Source organism: Polyodon spathula, chromosome 14 (assembly GCF_017654505.1).
Source record: "Polyodon spathula isolate WHYD16114869_AA chromosome 14, ASM1765450v1, whole genome shotgun sequence".
Classification (NCBI taxonomy): domain Eukaryota; kingdom Metazoa; phylum Chordata; class Actinopteri; order Acipenseriformes; family Polyodontidae; genus Polyodon; species Polyodon spathula.
In genome coordinates, this window is record NC_054547.1 from 24,199,110 (window position 1) to 24,223,106 (window position 23,997).

Consider the following 23,997-nt stretch of genomic DNA (forward strand, 5'->3'; position numbering starts at 1 on the left):
TCTTCTCTTGCTCATTTTCCAACCCGTCTGCCTTGTCAAAATAGAGATGATTATTCAGGTCCGAAACATCAGGCCTCTTGTCGGGAGGCTAGTAACAGAAGCCTTGTTTTCTCTTTCAGTTTCTCTCCCTTCTTATCTTTGTCGATAACGGGGCTCCTCAGATTAAACCTTCTACAAAGAATGATGTCCTTTCCCTCATTCATAACCCTTCCCATTAACAACACAGGCTGCCCTCTATATATTGATAGGGACAAAAAAAAAATCATCACAGAGACATTTTTAATTAAACTAGGCCTTGTTGCCATGGGGCCTGGGTTCCCTGCTCATCGCTAAGGAGAATCATTCTATTTTTCAAAATAAATAAAAAAACCTTCTCTTAACTCAGACCATTGTCCCGTAGACTGTGAATGGATAGAATGGAACACAAGTGGTCCTCACAACAGAGAGGGAGGAATATAACTAAGGTCAAGGTTCAACACCAAGAATCCCCCTCCCTTCCATGTCAATCAAATTAGAGAGACAACAAAAAGTAGATTCAGAGCGCTGTGGTTCTACAAACAACTGAGTTCTTTTTTTTTTTTTTTTTTTTTTTTTTTTTTACATGAAGCCAACAGCATTTTGCTGTGGGAGCTGATAGGTGGATATACATATCTCTCTTACTCAACTGGTCTTATAAAACTGATGCAGCCTACATGTAGTTCCCACTCCTATCTCTCACACACAAACTCAGAGCTGCTGTATCTGTGTATTTCCTTAACTTCACAGGCAGCTGTTGTCAGATCACTGCCAAAACCAACTGTCTGACGGACACACACCGGGCAGGCATTTTCTATCAGCACAGCAACCCAAGAGGGGCAGCGTCCTAACAGGTAAGAGCCCTATTTGTCAGTTCAGTGTTCAGTCTGATAGGTTTGATTTTTAGAGACTAATGTAGGTACTGCTAAAACTTAGTGTAGCATGTGGCACTGAACTGTAGCAACTCCATATGAAAACACACACGGAAAAGTGGATGGCTTTCACTAGAATATCCTACATGAAGCATCTGTTTTGTAAAATGGGTAAATGGATTCACCAACATGCTAATGATTGTGGGACTGGTATTACCAGCAAGGCAATGTGCAGTTGTTTTATTTTGTGTTCTTCTTAGGTGCAGCAGGATTACTTGCTTTGTGTCAGTTTGGGGTTCAAGCTTTTTAATGTGGGGCACTTTGGTTTATCCTAGCAGCTAGGATACAAAAGTTCCTACTTTGGTATTTCAACACAGAACGATGCTGTATTTACATTTAATCCTACAGAGCAATGTTTAACCACTTATTTCTAAAAATGAAAAGGTAGTTTTACAGAGCGTTAAGCTGTAATAAGGTCTTAAATAATTTTTCTAATATTGAAAATTGTACTTTAGCAAATTGCCACGCCTCAGATTGTATTTTTGTATAGTATTTGTGTCTATATAAATGGAATACACTAGTTATATTTTGAATCAGAGATAAGAAAGTTTTACTAGCCTAGTGAAAAATAAATTTACAGCTAGCCCCTGTAGCACACCCAAAACCATTATTTAGGCTATTCCATTGAATATATCCAGTCAATTGATAATGGTCAAAAAGTGCTAATTGCCAGTGCTGAATCTATTATACGAGCATACTAACAAACAAGTGTGACAGCCACTTGTGAAATATACAAAATCAAATGAATCACTTCTTTATACTAGATTTTGTTTTCCTTTATACATGATTATATCCTAAAGCAGTTTCCTGTGCAGTTCATTCTTAACTCTTTGTTGATAGATCAAATAAAGCAAATCATATCGCGTCATGCATTTATTGTGCCCTTGTTCGATTCACTAGCATAAGAATTGTTTGCAGTGTTTACTAAGTTTAACAGGCACAAGCCAGAGTTGCTCCTGCAAGTGATTGTGTAGGAAACACAGCTGATGCCCAGTGCTGTCAAGGTTGTCTGCATGCAGGGATGAATTAGCTTCCTGTGCTGGTCAGGATATTGACACGGGGGACTGACGCCCCTGTCAACTTAATCCTCTTTAACCCTGAAGTACAGAGTTTGAAACCAAACCTTATTCTACCCAGGGCATTTTACAAACACACTGTGAAACATGCTGGATTATTAAAGATTTGTACTTCTATAAAATCATTGTTATTATTAGGACACTTTTATTCTGGAAGGAAATAAAAACAACAACAATTACTTGCTTCAAATTGAGAACAAGCAATTTACTGGCAATTTACAAACACTTGATGTAAGTTGTTTATTTCTTGTTTACTTTTTTTACGTTTTTTCTACCTAGAAAATGGATCTACTAAAAACATATATTGAAAAGCCAGTACTGTATGTTCCGGTTTTGTGGTGTAGACTGTACCTGGCTGGAAACATGGATTCAGAGGGGCACAGTAGATCCTGGCTGACGAAGAAGTGATAAAATATAGCCAGACTTTCACAAGTCCTTTGACAAAGTGCTGCATTAAACTAATCCTTCAGATCAAATCAGTGGAAATACACATGGATTCATAACTGGTTAGAGAGCACTTGTAAATTATCTAAGGATCTTCTGGTTGGGATCCCCAATCTTTTATAGAGTTGCGAGTGTAAGGAATGTGTTACCAAGCTGCTTTATTCTTGATGACTCATTGACAGCCTTTAAATCGATTAGACAACACATTCTGGGATCAGAAAAACTGAATGCATTTCATGTTCTTCTACAAGTTATGACCTTGCGACATTTTACACATTTCACCATAATTATAAAACACACTGTATTGTCAATTAATTGATTACAACTTGGACTGGATACATTAAAAACTGTTATTGGCTGAACAAAGTCACATGACCATGTGTGGCAAAGTGCCCGTCCCATGTGTATTTTGTGTTATATGTTGTGTGTTAATGTTGATGTATAGTCATTGGTACACAGGATATAAACAGGTCTGTGTAACACATTGTTTAAAATGTATATTTGTATTTAGGCACGAGGATTGCACAACACTTCATGTGCAAGTAAAAAGTAATAATATGTGAGCACGGGGAATTGCACTTTATTAATTCACATGCAGTTGTACCGCAACCCCAATTGAATTATTGATTAGCAATCGAGTCAGTACAGCTGCATAAAAGCAGCATGTTTTCAGTCACTCAGGGTTGTGTGTTCGGTGAGTGGAGAACGGGATTGGAGACGGAGGTAATAATAATAAGAATAATAATAACAGTTAAAATATCAGCTCACGGTGTTTGTTTAGTGTTAGTCTGTTTTGTTTCATCTCTTTGTTTTGGCGAATTTGCTGTGTCCTGTGTTTTTGTTTGTCTGTCCGTCTGTTCATTCATTAAATGCTGAGCGCAAGCAAGCGCTCAGCTTCCCCAAAACTCCACCTCTCTTTTTTTTCTGGTTCCTGTTTCTTGTCCGACATCCCCCAAACCAGCCGTCTCTGTGACACCATGCCATAAGAATAGTATTACCACATGCTATGACATCTATGGGCCCATCACTGTGTTTGTATTGTCTCAGTGAGCAGTTTTGGTCAGGTTGTCTGATATGAGTGACATTCTGCTTGCCTGCCTGCCTGTCTGAGTTCAACTGATGCACTGAGACTTTGGGGAAGTTAAACTACTCTTGAGAAGAACAGGCAGCGTGTTTGGAGGAAGAGCACAATTGTTATATGAGGGAAATGTACTTAAGTGTATAGAACGTGTAAGTAAGCAGTAATATATTTAGGTTTTGTAGTTTTCCTTCACAGAAAACTAGTACATTTAAGCTGCAGTATAGAAATTCATAAATAAATACAATTCAATATCTAAAGAATAGTAAAATAATCCACTTCGCAGTAATAAGTTCCTGTAGACCATGTGCAGCCTCTAAAGACACAGTATAACTTTTTACATGGGCAGAAGGAAACGTTAACTTTAAAAAAAAAAAATTAAAATAAACATAGAGCCATTTCATATGTGCAATAACCCACTGCAGGGAGCGTGGTGAGAATGGTCTTACCACACACCTGGTCGTGGGTTATTGCTTGCATTTCTCCATGCTTTATCTCTCCAGCTGTTTGTTAAGATTGGTTGTTAAACCATATCAGTTTCCACTAAACATTGTACCACTACAAGAATGCACTCTGCGTGGGACTAAGCATTACAAATGAACTTTCCAAATAATTACAGATCTACTAGAAGTGTAATTATTTGCACAGCTGTTTCTTCACTGTCCCATAATTGTAGAAACAGACTGTTTGCCAAAATATGCAAAACTAAAACAAAAGTCATGTTTTGAATAAAATTAAGTATAATGAATGTATTGGCTGCGGAGTAAACCCTGTGAGCTGTAGTTTGCGCCCCTACTAATCAATTACCTAAAAAGTTAAATCAGTTAGGCCTGCCTTTATGCAATTGCCTGTTAGTATAGATGGCACATAGGGAATCCAACATATTTAAAGTTGAACTGTAGAACTTGATAATAAGTTATAGGTTGTGGCGGGCAGCCACTGTTTACCCTGCCACTGCATTTGTGAAATTTCTATACTTTGAATAAAGTGTGTTTGGGGGGTAATATATCTTATTCACTGACCCAGAAGTATCCACCACTATATATTTATTAATTGTTACACATTTAAACAAAATCTTTAACATTTTAAAATATTTAGTTTATTTATTAACTATTAAAATAACTAATTTTGGTTCTTGTGCATTATTACCTGTGAATTCCCAGAAGGTACTGAAAATGGCAGGTTTCCATGAAGTTTGTCAAATAACAATATTTTGATATGTTTTGTGAAAACTGTATTTATATCAATTTTGAAATAAGAATGAATTTTCTGAAAAAAAAAAAAAGTTTTTTAAAATCATAATTCTGGTGTGCATGTAACTGCACAGAAATGTCAGAAGTCAGTTCCCATTTTGAGCCGGGCTTCTAATTAAAAACAGGTCTGCATCAATCTGGATTTTTAAAAATGGACGTAATGAGCACAGTGTTTAACAAGAATGCATCGGAGCAAGGCAATACTTAACAGAGGAAACAGCTTCAACAAGACCCCGCGTTTAGACAGAAGTAGTATGAAATAATGTTGATAAGTGCGTTAATACATGATTCCTTGGGGGGAAACCCAGCTGGTTTATTAAACAGTGTGTATTTTTAGATCTGCCATTGTTTCAAGCATAAATAAAACCTGTTATCTTTGTTGACCTTGCTTTTATGGTACCTCAGATCAAATGCTGACCTCTCCAGCAGAGTCGTCCTCCCCCCTTAGTAAAATAACTAGTCAATAACCCCATCTAAAGCAAATCACTTTTATAAAATACTTTTCATAATAAAAATAAAATTGAATAACCCTGTCCCCTCCCACAGCGAATGTGGTAATGGTGAATCATTTTAAGGATGGACCCACCCAAGAACATGCTTATATCTCCTCTGGGTGCCCAGCTGCATCACTTAATTGCCAGCTGTGCTGAATACCAACGACGCTTGAGAAATACAAACTCCCCCGACTTTAATATGCCTTATTCCTTAGCAATCACTTTGAATTTATAGTATTTTGGAAACTCAGCAATGCTTTGACAAAAAGTTAAATGAAAACATTAGAGTTTAACATTACATTTTTCCTTGAACAAACCCGGCAGGATATAAACATTGTGCTGCTGCTTCCCCTTGAACCCTGTCTTCTTTTTGGTCCTGTAATGGGAGAAGCTACAGTGGATCGCTGGGAATGCACAGATGTTGGGCAGATGTGGGGATGCACATTTTAAGCAGTTGCAGTTCCCTTTCATTCGAAAATAACCATCAACGTATGGGACATTGCCGTCAGGCAGTAGGGATTGGCTGAGAGTTATAGCAAAGCTGCCCATTGGCCTCTGTGCGAGCTGACGTGTAAGCCCGCCCCCCTGGAAGCTTACTATACACAGCGCGCAGAGACTCTCTTCCTCTTTTGTCTTCAGCATCGGTAGCGGTAGGTACTAGAGCTTGTAGCTGACTGTACTCATTAAGCTTAGGCTTGAGAAGCTGGTTTTTGCCCCTTCTCCAAGTTTATTTCAGTTGCATTTATTGTTGGTAAATTTGGTTTATATAATTGTATTTATATTTTGTATATATATTACTTTATATATCCCTTCACGCTTTGCTTCGGCATCGTGTTTTTGTTTAACCTCGTGGTCTTCGTCTTCTCTTATTATTATATATTATTCTAATATTTAATTGTGTGTTTTTTGGGTTTTGTATATATATATATATTTTGTTATATATATATATATATATATTATATATATATATATATATATATATATATATATATATCCGAAAATATATATAATATATTTAATTAGGACCCACGTCGTTGGCTTTGGCCATGCGTGTATTGCAGCCTCAGTCTTGCCAGCTAGAACGCTTGTGAATTGAGTCTGCTCTGCAGCCCTCTATAAATCTTCCACTGCTGTGTGTTCCCCACCACGTGGTAGCTGTACGGTTTGCCCTACAGTCACTCATACAGTACACTAAGCACTTGCTGCAGCGTCCCAAAAAAATCCCTTTTCACCATTAAGAAGACGACCACCAAGCACATACTCCCTTAAACACCAAGGTAAGTATTCACCATATAAGACACTGTACCAGCACTAGCGTCTCCACTCTGCGGGTCAGCTGATGCTTAGGCGTCTCGTGCTAGCATCTCGACTCTCTGTATTCGCTCTGCGTGGTGTTAGCGCTTTGGCGCTTGGTGCAGTGCTTCCGCGCTTGGGACTCGGTGCTCGAAGCTCGTTGCGTCGGTGCTCGACGCTTGACGCTTCGACACTCGACGCACGCACCTCAACGCTCAGCGCTTCGACGCTCGGTGCTCGGCGCTTTGACGCTTGCCGCTTCGATGCAACAAGCTCTTTGACGCCACACGCTCTGCGCTTTGACGCTCAGTGCTTCGATGCTCGGTGCTCGGCGCTTCGACGCTCGGTGCTCGGCACTTCAACGATACACGCTCAGCGCTTTGACGCTCGACGCTCGCCGCCTTGACGCTGCACGCTTGGCGCTCTGACAATCAACACTAGATGCTCGACGCTAAGCACTTCAACGCTCGCCATTTGCCGCTTCGGCTCATGACACTCGACGCTCGGTGCTCGACGCACCTTCGGTGTTTGTTGTGTCGTGCTCTACGGAGATGTCGGGCTTCCATCGTTGCACATCCTGTCAGGCAAAGTTGCCTGCCAGTGACCCACACGATGAGTGCGTGGCATGTCTTGGACCAGAACATGCCACATCCGCGCTGGCGCATAGGGCCTTTTGTCACCTTTGCGCTGGCTTTCAGACACGCGCCCTTTGGCAAAGGGCTAAGAAATCAGTGGGTGGGCACTCTCCTTCCTCGGGATCTTCCCACACCATTTCAGCCCCGCCGTCGTCTACGGCGATGCTGCCAGGGCGACTGCAGCTCTCCACGAGCCTGGCCTCCCAGATTACAGCTGGTCAGAGGTTCCCCACAAAACGCGCTCGGGCTCTCAGCCCCTCCCTTTCAAGGGTACGCCCTCATCTGGAGTCTAGGTCGCCCTCCAGATCGCCTCGACGCAGAGGACGCTCTCGTTCCCCTCATCGTGACAGGTGATACAGAGACAGGTCGGGGGCGGTGGAGTTAACCTCCAAGATGTCTCAGTTCATGGAGGTTATGACGAGGCAGCAGTCTATCCTCATGTCCCTAGCTAATGCAGTGCCTCGAGCCCCAGAACAACCCACTGGGCCTGTCGCCAGCCAGCCAGTGGCTCCTCCACAACCTCCATCGGCTGTTTCCCTTCCACTGCAAACTCAAAAGGACTGGGATATCGATGCGGTTTCCAGGGATGCATCTGACAACCTGGAAGGGGATAGTATAGAGGCTGAGGTAGCCTCCCGGCACTCGGATCAGGACGCTGAGTCCGTGGTGATGGATACCGACGACCCTATGTGGTCTGTGGTGGACAGAGCAACCCGCCACTTGGGCATCGATTGGTCTAAGACAGAGCTTCCCCGGCGATCTCTGTTTGAGTCGCCTTCAGCCCAGTCCCATCAGTCCAGGATGCTTCAGGCATTCCCAGACTTTGTTAAGGAGGTGCAATCTACTTGGAAGGCTACGGCCTCTGCTCCTGCAACGTCTCGCAAGGCTTCAGCCTTTACTACGTAGGGGGCTAGTGAGGATGGTTTAGCGTCCTTTCCACCGGTGGAAGCTGCGTTCGCCGCGTTAGTGAAGACGCTGACACTATCTGGGCTTACAAAAGACCCAGCTTGCCCCAATAAGCAGTGCAGGACCACAGAGATACACCTCAAAAAAGGGTACTCTGCGGCCACGGAGGCAGTCAGACTGTCTAACATAGCCAGTCTACTGACGATTTACCAGGCGGCACTCCTTCGAGACCTACCTGAGTGCCCTTCTGCGGCCCTCAGAAGCGAGGTAGGCACAGTCAGTCAGCTGCTGGTGAATCTAGCCCAGCTCAGTGCGCAGGCTCAGGGCAGGAGCATCGCGTCTCTGGTGGTGGCCAGAAGACAGCTCTGGCTCTCGTAGGCGAGAGTGCAGGAGCCTGACAAGGCCCCTTTGCTGGATGCTCCGATTACACCCGGACACACATTTGGCAAGGCGCGGGAGGCGTCGCAGCAAAATGGATAAGATGTGGCCAAATAAACAGTTCCAGCCAAAGCGGCCTCAGGAACAATCACAACAGCAGGCACAACCATGGGGTAGTAGGACCTCCCCCGCAGGTCCGTCAGCGCGCGGACAGCCTGGGTTTGCAAAACCACAGCGCATACATTGTCACCCTAGAGGAGGTGGTAGGTCACGTTCTCGCGGCTCTGGCCAGGCCCCTTGTGAGTGAGCACAGCCAAAGCAGCCCTGAGACATCCAGGCAGCTGTTAGCCCACCCTTACACTGTTCCACAGCTCCAGTTAGCACAACAATGCACCAACGACATCTGGGTGCGCAAAACCATATCCATCGGGTACACCCTTCAGTTCTGGTTAAAGCCTCCCCCCTTCAGGGGGGTGGTCGTAACTGCAGTGAAGGACCCTGTTCAGTCTTCAGCTCTGAATGTCGAAATACCAGCATTGCTCAGGAAGCATGCTGTTCAACAAGTAGACTCTGCTCTGATCGACCAGATGTTCTATTCCAAATACTTCCTAGTGCCCAAAAAGGACGGCTGGTTCCACCGTATTTAGTACTGAACAAATACCTACAGCGGTTATCATTCAGGATGCTGAAGCACAGGCACAGCATCCAGTCATTCCGACACGGCGACTGGTTCACCACCGTGGACCTGGCAGATGCGTACTTTCATGTTCCCATCTGCCCGGGTCACAGGAAATATTGGTGTTTCGCATTCCAGAACAGGGTGTACGAGTTTTGTGTCCTCCCATTCGGTCTGTCACTAACTCCTCGAACCTTTTCCAAATGTATGGATGCCATTTTAGCTCCCTTGCGGGCTCAAGGTGTCCGACTGGTGAACTATCTGGACGACTGGCTCGTCTGCGCGCAGTCGAAGGAGCAGCTGGCACAGCACACAGTGATGGTTACAGACCATCTTCAGTGGCTAGGTCTGAAGGTCAATTCAGAAAAGAGCCGCCTCGTACCAAGCCAACAGACTGAATTTGTGGGTCTGCATCTGGACTCAGTGTCCATGGAAGCAACCTTGTCGACACAGAGAGTTAGCTCGCTGGAGCGGTGTCTCTCCCTGTTCAGGTTGAGAGAAACAATCAGCATGGAGCTATGTCAGCGCATGTTGGGGCTGATGGCTGCCGCCTCACAAGCCCTTCCTTTGGGCTTATTACACCAGAGACCCCTACAGTCCTGGTTCAATGCCTTCGCGTTACGTCCGCGGAGAGACAAACACCGCAGGTTGACAGTTTACCGTCATGGGACCTTGACGTGGTACTAGAAGCCCTTACCAAGGCACCATTTGAGCCTCTCCACACTGTGGATATGAAGCTCGTGTTCCATCCTCCTCCCTTTTCTTCCCCAGAGAAAGAATGGTTACATATGCTCTGCCCTGTGTGGGCATTGAAGTGTTATATTGACCGTACAACGACTGTGCGGCAAACAGAACAATTGTTCATATGCCATGGTTCTAAGACCTTGGGTTAGCCGTTGTCTAAACAACGCCTTTCAAATTGGATGGTGGATGCTATTAAATTAGCTTATGAATCTGCAGGCCTTCCACCACCAGGGCAGTTGAAGGCGCTTTCCACTAGGGGTATGGCGACATCCTGGGCCCACTTTAAGGGAGTCCCTATGTCTGACATTTGCGCGGCAGACAGTTGGGCTACACCGCATACTTTTATGAGGTTTTACCGGTTAAATGTACTGGATTCCTCTGCTCCACTATTTGGAGCTTCTCTACTACACTCTGTGGCACCCTAGGATGCCAGTATGGTGTTTACTATTCCACTTTAGGACAGGTGTCATTGCGAGCATAGACGCTGAGGTGCAGCTCCGCATATGCCTAGATGTATTACCTACGCAGTTGCGTTATGACGTAAGTCTGTCCTACTGCCGAGAATCCTCCCTCGCGACAGCTTGGGTACACTGTTCCCATACGTTGATGGTTATTTTCGAATTGAAAGGGAACGATGGGTTGCGGATGCAACCCTGGTTCCCTGAAAGAGAAAATAACCATCAACCCTAGAGGTTGCTCCGGAAGCCTTCACGGCCTGAAGAGCAAAAGAGGAAGAGAGTCTCTGCGCGCTGCGTATAGTAAGCTCCCAGGGGGGCGGGCTTACACGTCAGCTCGCGCAGAGGCCTATCGGCAGCTTTGCCATAAAGCTCAACCAATCCCTACTGCCTGACGGCAATGTCCCATACGTTGATGGTTATTTTCTCTTTCAGGGAACCGGGGTTGCATCCGCAACCTATCGTTATATTGAATAAGACTGTTGGTTCGGTAGGCGTTACATTAATATTTTTGGGCGCACCTTATTCTTAATCCCTACCTGACAGACAACATGTGGGTACTGTGTTGCAAAGCAATAATGGTTATATTGGATAGGAACAATCTCTGTCTAGTCAATTGGAACTTGAGTTACATTAACCCTTTCACTGCTAGGGTTTTTAGAACCCTCAGTGCTAGAGGTTTTTTTTCTGAATTTGAGACTGAATCATTTCAAAGTCAAATTTCTCACAGGTCTCAAAGGAAACAACTATAGAAAGAAAGAACTATATATAGCTTTTTTCATCACAGTTGTTTTTTCTAACAGTTGTTATGCTTCTGTCACAGCTGTTTAAACATTACTAAAAATAAACAAAAAATAGAACACAGTTTCGTCAAATGATCTTTGCATTTTTCATAGTGTCAGCATTGGGGCATATAAAAACTTTTCTAATAAAAAGTATTTTTTAAAAGTAGATAACTATAAAATTCAAACTATATGACATTTTTTGCTTGGAATAAAAGGACAGCATGGATATATAAAAAAATTGTTTTTCTTTTTTTTTTTTTAGTAGTTGCCAATTGTTTTTATAATTTTCTCCTCAATTTGGAATAGCCAATTATTTTTTTAGGCTCAGTTCACCACTACCACCCCCACGCTGAATTGGGAGCAGCGAAGATGAACACACTCTATCTGACTGCTTCTTTTACACTGCAGACCCACCATGCAGGCACCTCAGAGGTGCAGCTTTGGAGGACCATGCAGCTCTGGGCAGCTTACAGGCAAGCCTGCAGGCACCTGGCCAGTCTACAGGGGTCACTGGTGCGCGGTGAGCCAAGGACACCCTGGCCGACCTAAGCCCCCCCCCCCCCCCTCAGGTGGCGCTCAGCCAATTGTGTGCCTCCCACTAGGAGCTCCTGTTCACGGTCGGCAGCGTAATAGCCTGGACTTGAACCAGTGACGTGCACGCTATAGGGCACATGCTGTACTCCAAGCCTTTACTGGATGCGTCACTCGGGAGCCCCTGTTCTGTATTTTCTGACCCCTCTGCACATACTGTTTCCAAGGAAGCTGGAAAATGATATACATTCTGAATTTGTGTGTTGTGAGGATTACAATGGTGCTAGACTCCAATTGAGTTGAACTTTAATCCCTCTTGCAATGCATAGAGTATAACTTGCCCAATTTTCATTTTCAAAATTCAGGATTACCACATCACATTATAAGGCTTATTCTAAGTTCTAAGTTAAACTTCAAATTGGCAAGATAACTGTCAAATGTTGTGCTTACTTCAAAAAGTTCTTTACAAAAACTATAACATTTTATACTTCAACGCTTTTCTTGACCTAAAGGGCTGATGTTAACCATACCAAAAAAAAAAAAAAAAAATGCAAAAATGCAAAAAGATGCTATGCAGGTGTCACAGACTGTTCTGGCACGTCCTTTTGTGTTATAAATCATTAGATTAGATTCTTTTGCATGGAAGGCCTCAGTTACAAGGGTATGCGGTTCTTTGATGGACCAAGATTCAGTTAAATTGTTTTTGCCCACTGACGATGGGAATGAGAATGTAGAGATGGGAGCCCAGCTAAGTTTTTGCATGTATCAGGCTTTTAAAGACTGTCACCCGCACCTGTGAGCAGAAACTGACCCAAGACTGTCACAGCTACTGGAAGTAGGCTGATCTTTGGGATACACATTGAGTATTTGTGAAACTGCAACAAATATTGTAATGACTGTAATGTGTTTTAGAAAATGTTTTTTTAACAGATCTGCACAGGCCTGTTGCGGTATTCGCAGAACCAGTCCGAGCTGAGCCCGGTGCAGGGTTTGAATTCTGTTGGGAACGTGCTGAGTAATTATGAATTGGATGATTTAAACTAACCTGTATTGATTGAAATAATATGATATACTCGTTGTCAGTAATTCTAATAATACTGTGTATGTTCCTTTAAAAAAATCTGTATACTCATGTGAGGCGAGAGTGTATTAACTTATGTAAGTAACTTAGACAGTAACTTATGTGTACAGAAATAAAATAATTTATTTTTATTTTCTATACACAACAACAAAAAAATTAAATAACAAAAAGAAAACAAAACGCTGTGAGGGAGGGAGTGCAGGGGTAAAAATCCAAAACAGATTGTGAGAACTCTTTCTTAATCGTCTTCGTGGCGTACCGGACATAAACAAAACAAAGACAAAAGAAATATTAGTTCAGATTTTCAAAAATCCCGCTGCTCCAAACTAGTCTCTCCCTCCACCTGTTACTCCACCTATTTTACCTTCGGACCAACCTCGAACACAGTAGTACGTTCCCTTTAGTATGTAATGTCCCGCCTCTGTAGTCAGTGGAACACCAATCCCCAACCGACAAGTGTCCTTATCCTTCACTTGACTCCAGTGGCTGGAATTTACATACTCGTACTTCCGCCCCTCACCAAGGTGCCGCCCCTCAAAAAGATGACTTTTGCCATGGTCACAAGCTCTTGGTAAGGGAAATCCCGAGTTGGTTTGATGCCATCTACTGTCGGGAGGCTGAATCACAGACCGAAACCCCTTTGACTCATCACAACTAGAAAACAATGGATAGATGTTGTGTTCAGTCTATGAAAGCACCTGCTGGAAGGAGTCAAACTTGGCAGGCTCTTATCATAAGGCCTTGTTAGCGTATTCCAGTTTTATGAGAAAAAAGTAGCCCGTTTCTTTCGTTACTTTTAATTACTTTCGGATAACAGAAGGTAGGAGTATTAGAAAATGCTTACGGTAGTGTCTCATACTAATCAACACCCAAAAAAGTGGCAAAAGGCTAGGATGTCTTAAAACCTGCTTCAACTGGATTTTGTATGAACAGGCTAGGCATTGCAAATGAGCAAAAACAAAAGGGTAACCCTTTTTAGACAGAATGATATTTGAAACTAAACAGACCTATTTGATTGTGTTAAGAACATAAGAACATAAGAAAGTTTACAAACGAGAGGAGGCCATTCGGCCCATCTTGCTCGTTTGGTTGTTAGTAGCTTATTGATCCCAAAATCTCATCAAGCAGCTTCTTGAAGGATCCCAGGGTGTCAGCTTCAACAACATTACTGGGGAGTTGATTCCACACCCTCACAATTCTCTGTGTAAAAAAGTACCTCCTATTTTCTGTTCTGGATGCCCCTTTGTCTAATCTCCATTTGTGACCCCTGGTCCTTGTTTCTTTTTTCAGGCTGAAAAAGTCCCTTGGGTCGACACTGTCAATACCTTTTAGAATTTTGAATGCTTGAATTAGGTCGCCACGTAGTCTTCTTTGTTCAAGACTGAACAGATTCAATTCTTTTAGCCTGTCTGCATATGACATGCCTTTTAAGCCCGGAATAATTCTGGTCGCTCTTCTTTGCACTCTTTCTAGAGCAGCAATATCTTTTTTATAGCGAGGTGACCAGAACTGCACACAATATTCAAGATGAGGTCTTACAAGTGCATTGTACAGTTTTAACATTACTTTCCTTGATTTAAATTCAACACTTTTCACAATGTATCCGAGTATCTTGTTAGCCTTTTTTATAGCTTCCCCACATTGCCTAGATGAAGACATTTCTGAGTCAACAAAAACTCCTAGGTCTTTTTCATAGATTCCTTCTCCAATTTCAATATCTCCCATATGATATTTATAATGTACATTTTTATTTCCTGCGTGCAGTACCTTACACTTTTCTCTATTAAATGTCATTTGCCATGTATCTGCCCAGTTCTGAATCTTGTCTAGATCATTTTGAATGACCTTTGCTGCTGCAACAGTGTTTGCCACTCCTCCTACTTTTGTGTCGTCTGCAAATTTAACAAGTTTGCTTACTATACCAGAATCTAAATCATTAATGTAGATTAGGAATAGCAGAGGACCTAATACTGATCCCTGTGGTACACCGCTGGTTACCACACTCCATTCTGAGGTTTTTCCTCTAATCAGTACTTTCTGTTTTCTACATGTTAACCACTCCCTAATCCATGTACATGCGTTTCCTTGAATCCCAACTGCGTTCAGTTTGAGAATTAATCTTTTGTGCGGGACTTTGTCAAAAGCTTTCTGGAAATCTAAATAAACCATGTCATATGCTTTGCAATTATCCATTATCGATGTTGCATCCTCAAAAAAATCAAACAAGTTAGTTAGGCACGATCTCCCTTTCCTAAAACCATGTTGACTGTCTCCCAGTACCCTGTTACCATATAGGTAATTTTCCATTTTGGATCTTATTATAGTTTCCATAAGTTTGCATATAATAGAAGTCAGGCTTACTGGTCTGTAGTTACCTGGTTCAGTTTTGTTTCCCTTTTTGTGGATCGGTTGTTACTAAGCATAGAGGTTTTAAATAAAAAGTATTCTGATCTAATAATAGAGTGACAAAACTCTCTGAAGAGAAATAATGTTTTAAGTATTTTGATCTAATAAGAAACATAATATTTAAACCAAAAGGTGTTTTTGCTTGTTTAAGGCGCTACTGTAATACAAATAGACTGTAAAAGCAGAAGCCAGCATTTAAATTAATCAATTTAAGAATTAGTTCAGTTTCTTTCTCCAACTAAACAAAACATCTTTTAGACAGTACAATATCCATTAAATTAAAGAATATAAATGTTTAGTTTATATTATGCAATAAAGGAACTGTTAGGTTGGAATATTAGACAAAGTGTAAACTGTATTCAATAATTTTAGAACACAAAAAAATATACTTGCCCTTATCTGCTTGCAAGCAGAGCTGTGCTAGATAAGGAAGGTTTTTTTGGCAGTCAAAGTGAGATTTACTTGTAGTCCGCAGTTTTGAGTCCATGGTCTTTCTTTGATAAGAAAACCTGGCTGTAGAAGGGAGTATTCCATGAATTAGGGGAGTTGTGTCCACTATCAGTTATTATCAAATAAGTAGCGACTTTCTTTGGGAGAAAACTAACTTCATGCGATGAATTTGGAGAAGTGCTTACAATAGTGTTTCATATTAATCAAAACAATAATCTTGGCAAGAAAACAGGGTATCTGAATCCTGCTTGAGCAGGCAACTTTTAGAAACAGAGAGGTCAGGCATAGTCCGAGAATGGCACAGTTAAATAAGGCTGTTATACTTAACATGTTTTTTATAGCTTAAATTTAAATGAAATTAACTGAACTGACCACTGTATACTTATTCAAAGAGAGTCTTTGTCCCATACTTTACTAACACACATTTGTATATGATGTTAAACTGGCCCATTGAGAACACACTGAAAAGGTAACATCATTTGCGGCTAAGAGGGACATATATTTTTTGACCCAGCTTAATATAATCAAATAAAGTTGGTGTTACATATTAAAAACATCGCTCATATATACACATATATTTGCATTATATTATAGCAAGGATTCTGTGAACTTTAGTCCACCTGACCAGATCCTTCTAGAATGTATAATTCACTTAAAGATAAGAAATGTCAAGGCCAAGTGATGATTAGACTTCTGATGTATTCAACAGAGGGAAAATCCTGTATAAGCCCAGAGCAAGACCCCATTTGATATTGCTCAACTTGCTAACTACAAGTTGCGTGATCCATGCTCTGAGGGCCTCTGAAAAATTGATCGCTGTTTGGTCGAAGTCAAGTCTCTGCCTTTTGAAGACAGTTCTTATTTTTCAATATATCCTACACTACACTTCCATATACTGGAAGGTAAGTATATATTTGAATTTACTATCTCTTTTATATTGATGCATTGCTATAAGGTACAGAAATTATGTTTTAGTATTAAGAGATTGGGATTTACAGTGGACTGCACAACCAACCAATCCAATATTTAAATAATTTAATAAACCGAAACGAGCATGTGTACTGCTCTGATTCGTTAAAACTTCAAATTAAATGTGTCTATGTGTTTTTCTTGATTATTAAAAAGTTATCTGGATACGTTGCAAGCCCTGTGCACGAACAATCCACTTACAGGAGTCTGAAATATCTTTATGTTCTCCTGAACGTTTCCCCTGAGTTTAAGACTGAGCTCAGAGTATATATCAATAAAAAGAGTACGTGCAAATCTGACACAGGATAAGATCGCTGTCCTGGAGGACAGAAATCATTGCTGTAATGTCAGACTGGTGGGGCTTCCTAAAGGCGATGACCCCATCCACTTTTTTCAGGAGAAAATTTTGCATTGGTATCTGACCCTGAAACCCTCTGATGATCACCCTTTCCTGGAGCACATCGCGTATACGCAGAGGGCCCTCAGGATTCTTATAAACCACTCACCAGGATCTCAATGCCTTTGTTACAATGATCTACAATGACTTCTCCAGGCTTCTCGAAAATCAGGGGAAAAATCTCTCCATGTGGATCACTCTGCTGCTACTGCTGCAAAGAGGCGGGCCTTTGGTGAAGTGAGAGCAAAGTTTCGCTCCCAGGAAGTGGACAATTTCTTGGCGTTTCCAGCTGCCTGTCATCAAGTCAATCATGGAGGGGAGGGCCTGTCCTTCACTACCCCTGAACGTTTTCACCCTAACCCTAACCCTAAGTCCAAGATGGACCACCTACGTGCTTTGATAGCCGGACAAGCGGAATTTCTTTTGCATAACTCTAGACAGCTTTATTATGAACAAGTAAATTATTGGCTTTGTGCTTAAAAAAACAGAACAATTTACTTCTATGGATGCAATCAAAGATACAATGGGAAGGGTGGTTTACCATCCACAGCAAGTAAACAAGGTCTTAAAGATATTTCACTCTTGACTTTACACATTTGAAGCAACAGTAGACAGCAGTGTTATTGATGATTTTTTGAACACCCTGGAATTACCCCAATTATTTCAATGCTAGACACTCTTCTGATATTACAGGAGCTGGAGGGTGCTGCATGTGAAATGAATAAGGGTCATGCCCCAGGATTGGGCCAGAACTTCTGTTATTACTATGGAAACAGATTGGCCCACTACTCCTAAAGTCAATTAGCTCCTTTCACAGAGAGCAGGAATCTGCATTGATCTTTCTTCTTTTGAAAAAGTGGAAGACCCTTTAGAATGTTATAGCTATTGTCCACTGTCTCTCTTGAATGCAGACATAAAAATGTATGCAAAGTGTTTAGTCCATCGACTTGACTCATGTATTCACGTCCTAATTCATCACGATCAGACGGGGTTTATATAAGCAAACAAGCCATTTTTTCCCCAAAAGCATTCAACAGTTAATGATGTTAACAACAGCATCTTTCGACTCCCATTCTAGTCAACAGTTAGTGCACACCATTATTTTGTCACCGTCAGCTGCATACATCCCATCATGCTCCAATTCTTTGCAGCCTTGTTTAATTGTTATGTGCGGTTTAGGCATTTTGTAAACAAACGTCTCTTCTCTTCCATCATAATTTTAATTCCCAAGCGACTTGCTTCAAATTATACAGTTGCCAGTCAGAGCTTCCGTTTCCCTTCAGACCTTGTCCATGGTCATTGCCATTTCAGACAGAACAACATAGAGAAATCCTATAGACTAGTTTAGGCATCAGTCATGATGCACGATTTCATGGGCGTGATTGTGCACCATACCCAAAGCTTGAGAGACTAAACCCTCCCACACATGTCCTACAATTGTGGAAGCGATTGGACACTCTCTGCCTGCAGGGCACTGTGCCACTGACATATACAAGACTGCGTATGATGGAAAATAGGGCAGGCTGCTGCAATCAATAGTGATTGTTTAGTTCTGAAAATAATTTTTGAAAATAAGATAGAGTTTGCCAAAATAGCTGCTTGGATCCCCTAAGTGTTGTAGCCATCACGAGTTTAGACAATCATCAATCATCCACTGTTTAAATGACATGACCGATACACCATGCACATATATCTAGAGATTAAACCCTTCCACACACTCCGTGAAATTTTTTAAACGACTGGTTGGTTACTCACAGCCTGCGGGACAGTGCGATATATATATATATATATATATATACACACAGGAAGACGTTACCCAGCACTGAAGGGATTAAAGACCCAATAACCAAGGCTTAAAAACACCACTCATTAGCATAAGAACTTTCTAGTAAATCCCACATAATTTTTCTGTAAGTAGTTTTGATTTTAAAATTGTATTTTTACTTTCAATCAGTAACTCTGCCACCACACTGACAGGTGCTACAAGTATTAGGACTCCCTTGGAAATGGGGTTATTCCTGGTTAAAGAATGAATCAATAAATACAAATCCTCCTCACCTTACATGTTATGCTATATTCAGCAAAGGGAGTGTAAAGTTTCATCTGACATATTTGTATGTTTGGTAGTCAGACTTAATATATATATATATATATATGTATATACATACATACTCGATTTTCTAGCTGTGTCATTTTTTAATGGCAGAAATGTCAGGGTTGAAACCGTACAAGCCTTAAAAATGGTGTACAAATAATGCACACCTGTATAACTCATACTCGCAAATGCCAGTATACTCATTATAGATATACGTTTATACACACTACTCGGCACACCCTAGTAATTTGGCAATAATCCTCTAATACTGCCGTTTTCTAGTGTTAGTTAATTACAATTAAAAAGTCATATTTAAAGGCCACACAGAACAGACTACAATTTTAGTACACAACCTGAGAATTATTTAGGTGTTTTTTTAAGGAAAGTGAAGGGATGCCAGGGTGTTTAATCCATATCAGTTGAGCCAGTCGATTCCCAGTATATGGCTGTTCATCTTCACTGTGAATGTTGGGAGTCTTGCCCAATCTCCTTTCTCCTTGTTGTTTTAGAGGGTGTGCGTTGACGTTATGTGTACAGGATATCAAACAGTGTGTCTGGCTTCATTTTATTTGGAGTTGCAAATGGCAGTGGAAGCCAAGGTCAATTAAAGTTACAAAAGTACAAAAACAGCACCATTAATTAAATAGGCCATTCTCTCTCTCTCTCTCTCTCTCTCTCTCTCTCTCTCTCTCTCTCTCTCTGATTAAATAAGGGTTAGTGTCAATTAGTCAACTAGTCGAACAGAAAACTGACAGTCAACCTCAGAAATTGGTAGTTTACTAATTGCACTTCACATGATTGTGAAGTAATTGTGAATTACTTTTCAGATGGGTGAAAGTACAGTTGCGGAGGCAAACTATTAACATAGAAATTACATTTTAGAACATTAATAAACAGTTTTTAAAAAATCCAAGCAGTTTTTAAATATAGTGCACAGACATCAAAATGTGACAAAACAATACGTTCATTATTGTAACACCAGACATTCACCGTGTAACAATTTATTTATTTATTTTTTGTTCCTGGGTAGTAAGTGTTATTTCCTAATTGCTTACGCCTCAAAAATATAGAAAATGGTTATTATTCTCCACAAACTTTGCTTTTGTGACCAGGACAGTGATATTTCAAAATATCGCTATTTCCAATGGGAAAACGGGCAAATGTGTGTCTTTTTGTTCACATAAAGTCAGAAAAAAACAACATATGAATCCAAATTAACATGTATTTATACTAAAGTAATACAAAAATGACTACAAAAGATTTAGAAGTGAGTAGTTTTTCGAGATTTACGATTATACTGTTCATTTGTTAATTTGGATTCATATGTTGTTTTTTTTCTGACTTTATGTGAACGAAAAGACACAAAGTTGCCCGTTTTCCCATTGGAAATAGTGATATTTTGAAATATCACTGTCCTGGTCACAAAAGCAAAGTTTGTGGAGAATAATAACCATTTTCTATATTTTTGAGGCGTAAGCAATTAGGAAATAACACTTACTAACCAGGAACAAAAATTGTGTTACATAGTGTAATCAAATACATGATTTATTAATATTTTTAAGTGCCGACTAGTCAACCTGTTTAACCTTTTTTTTACCTCTACTGTTTGACTCAAATTAGTAGTCATTCTGCCCCTAATATATATATCAAAATGCACCAACAAATTGTAAAATATTTTAGGGAGTAAATTCTTCTGGGCAAAGTTTGTCTCATTACACGTCAGCCCAGGTAGACACTTTCCAGACTGAGCCAGTGCCTCCAGGGTCTATTAACTTGGTAACCTAGGTTTGGCATGTGAAAAGAAGAGGTGGTTCAAACTATAACAGTCTAAGTGTCAAATGGTAAAACATTTGTCTTGTATGGTGTATTTGGGTGCCTCTAGAGGTTCTTGGAAGGCCGTGTTGCCAGACTGGGAGATAAGGCCCTTCCTGTGGAAACAGGTTTTTTATAAATGGCAGAGTCGAGCGCTTTTCTCAGTAGTTTTTCCTTTATAACTTCACACTAAATCGTGATATCACCATGGAATCAATGCTATTCCCATGGGTTAGTTAGAGTATAACATATAAACAACAAATGAATGCTATAATATTTCAGCCATGTTTTTTTTATGCTACATTTTTAAATTGCATTGAATAAACAAGAGACAAGTGTGTTTTTGTTGAAACGTTATCAAGAAAGATTAGAATAATATGATTTTCAAATAGTCAAGAACAAAAGTCTTTCTAAACACTACAGTATGTAACCAGTGGAATTCTCACTGAAACAGGGCTGCCTTACATCCATTCTAATGTATATATATATACACACACACACTGTATAGTTCATTTTGTAATTTACTTTCTTGCTTTGCATTCCAGCTGTAAGAAATGAACACCTCATCGACGGAATCTGTATCTCTACTCTCCAACCAATCCAATGAGAGCTGCAGCAGCAGGGAGCCAGCACTGGAGAACATCCTGTTTGCTGGCTTCTACCTTGTTGTTTTCCTATTGGCTCTGATTGGGAATGGATTGGCTCTCTTGGTGTTTTCTCGGCAGCGAGGACCTGAGTCTCCTGCAAATGTCTTCCTGGTGCACTTGGCTGTGGCTGACCTCTCCTACGTGACCATCCTGCCACTGCGAGCCACATACCACTTAATGGGAGGCCACTGGCCATTTGGGGAAGTGCCTTGTCGGTTGGCAGGCTTCCTGTTCTATGTAAACATGTACGCCAGCCTTTACTTCCTGGCCTGTGTTGCAGGAGACCGGTACTTGGCCGTTGTACATGCTGTGCGCTCAATGAAGATTCGCTACGCACGTTATGCCCATATTGCCAGTGCTGCACTCTGGGTCCTGGTTACTGTGTCAATGGTGCCTTTGCTTATCACCCAGCAGACAGCACAGGTGGACAACACCACCATTTGCCTGCAGCTGTACCGTGAGAAGACCTCTCGCCGTGCCCTGGTCTCCCTTGCTGTGGCCTTCACCCCACCCTTCCTCACCACCCTTGCATGCTACCTGCTGATTGCCCGCAGCCTACAACAGGGAGTGCGGCTTGAATCAGAGCTTAAGACCAAGGCACTGCGCACCATTGGGCTGGTGCTGCTTATCTACCTGCTGTGCTTCCTGCCCTACCATGTCAGCCGTGCCACCTTCATCCTCTCACACGGGCATCCTGGAGCCTCCTGCCAGGCCAGGAGAGGCCTGTTGCTGGGCAACAGATTGACCTCTTCCCTGACTTGTCTTAATGGTGCCCTTGACCCACTGGTTTATCTCTTTGGCGCTGAGAAGTTCCGGGACAGTCTGAGACGTCTTCTCTGTGGAGAAAAGACTGGGCAGTCAGTGGCTACCAGTGGAGAAGGGAAGAGGACCCACGAGAGCTCATTGAGCGCCAAGTCTGAGTTCTGAAGAGAGAAGAGGCTGGTCCTCAACCCTAATGGAACATTTCCACTTCTGTACCAAATGTAAAGAATAATAATTGTCGTGATGAAATCAATAACTGTAGGCAGCTACCATTTAAAGCTACAGTAATAAGGACTAATTTCAGTTTTGTCTGTTTGCTTTCTGTTGTTTAACAATTGCAAGTTGCCCATTGATCCTCAGTCTTCCTAAGACAGTATTTGGGTGACATTCAAAATTGCCATTTCAAATTGAGGGGAAAACGGGGGAAAAACACATAATTGGACACTTGTTTTACCCCTGTTCAATAGCTTGGTCAGACTGTTTGTATGAATAAAATTAAGTTTGATATCATATTTTGCGCCACATACTTATGTTGAAATGAAATCATCAATAGTCCAGAACAGTTTTAGGAATATCAAACTTGGTTTAATGGTAAAACAGTATACATTTAATTTGAAAAAGCATTTTTTAAATAACCCATGAGCTAAAGGTTTGTGAATAAAGCCCAATGTTACATTGATCCAAGAACCACAGAGTTGCGTCCCGTAAGAACAGCTTAGCGCCTTCTTGCAAACCCACACTTACTGTATTAGCAGGCCATCGCTAAATACTTTGGATATATACGATTCCTTATATTTAACATTTGTCCGACACAAAATTGTCATCATATTAAACTGCAGCCCACGTTCCTAGTCACAAAAACAAACACATTATCTTGGGGTTCATAGTAGGCAAATGCAATACATTGTAATGAGTGTAATTTATTCTTTGTTGTAGAATGTGATTAAATATTTTAAACATTGCTTTGATTATAAATCCATCATACATTTTCACTATCTGCATGTAAACTTTGTGTTATCATGGCATTCTTTGTAGGACTTGTTTTAGTATTAGAAAATGCATTTAATTACATTTAAAATAAACATTCTTCAGTAAGTCTATCTAAATACTATAGTAACCAATACTGCTATTACTGTAATGTTATAAAATTTTGCCATACACTGCAACATGCAACATCCTATATTACAAGGTACAGCATCTGCTGTACAAGCAAATTGTTGTTGACCAAAAACATGTACAAAAATAAGTTATAATAAATAATCAGGCTGTGAGGCGTGTGAGTACAAATGGATTTTCCAGACAGTGATTTACGTGTAACAATTAAAATTTTATTTAATATTACACGAAAAAAAAGAAAAATAATAAAGAAGGATGTGAGGGAGGTAGTGCGGGAGTAATCAAAAATAAAGGAACGGAAGCCTCTTAGTCCTCTTCGCGTTCTGCTTAAATCCAGAAATAAAACAAAAAGGAATAAAAACAGAAAAGAACCAAGTTAGTAAGGCCTCCGTTCGTGACACAGTCCAAACTCCCAAGTACTTCCCTCCAGCCTTTTTTTCCCCTCCTCTATTCCTTAGGATCAACCCTGAACACAGTAGCACGTTCCCTTTAGTATGCAAACCCCGCCCCGCCCCAATCCCAAACTGACAGGTATCCTTAATTTCACTTGACTCCAGTGGCTGGAAT

The 23,997-nt window shown here is 41.2% G+C and overlaps 1 protein-coding gene across 1 annotated transcript; it reads left to right on the top strand.

Moving 5' to 3' along the window:
- The first annotated feature begins 665 nt into the window (after window positions 1–665).
- Window positions 666–23,605, top strand: LOC121326496 (uracil nucleotide/cysteinyl leukotriene receptor-like). Its single transcript, XM_041269779.1, has 2 exons — window positions 666–869; window positions 21,451–23,605. The coding sequence occupies exon 2, from the start codon at window positions 21,460–21,462 to the stop codon at window positions 22,477–22,479; it is 1,020 nt and encodes a 339-aa protein (XP_041125713.1). The 5' UTR covers window positions 666–869; window positions 21,451–21,459; the 3' UTR covers window positions 22,480–23,605.
- The last annotated feature ends 392 nt before the right edge of the window (window positions 23,606–23,997 follow it).

Excerpts from the sequence above, each read along its gene's own strand:
- LOC121326496 (XM_041269779.1), top strand. The coding sequence starts at position 21,460 with ATGAACACCTCATCGACGGAATCTGTATCTCTACTCTCCAACCAATCC.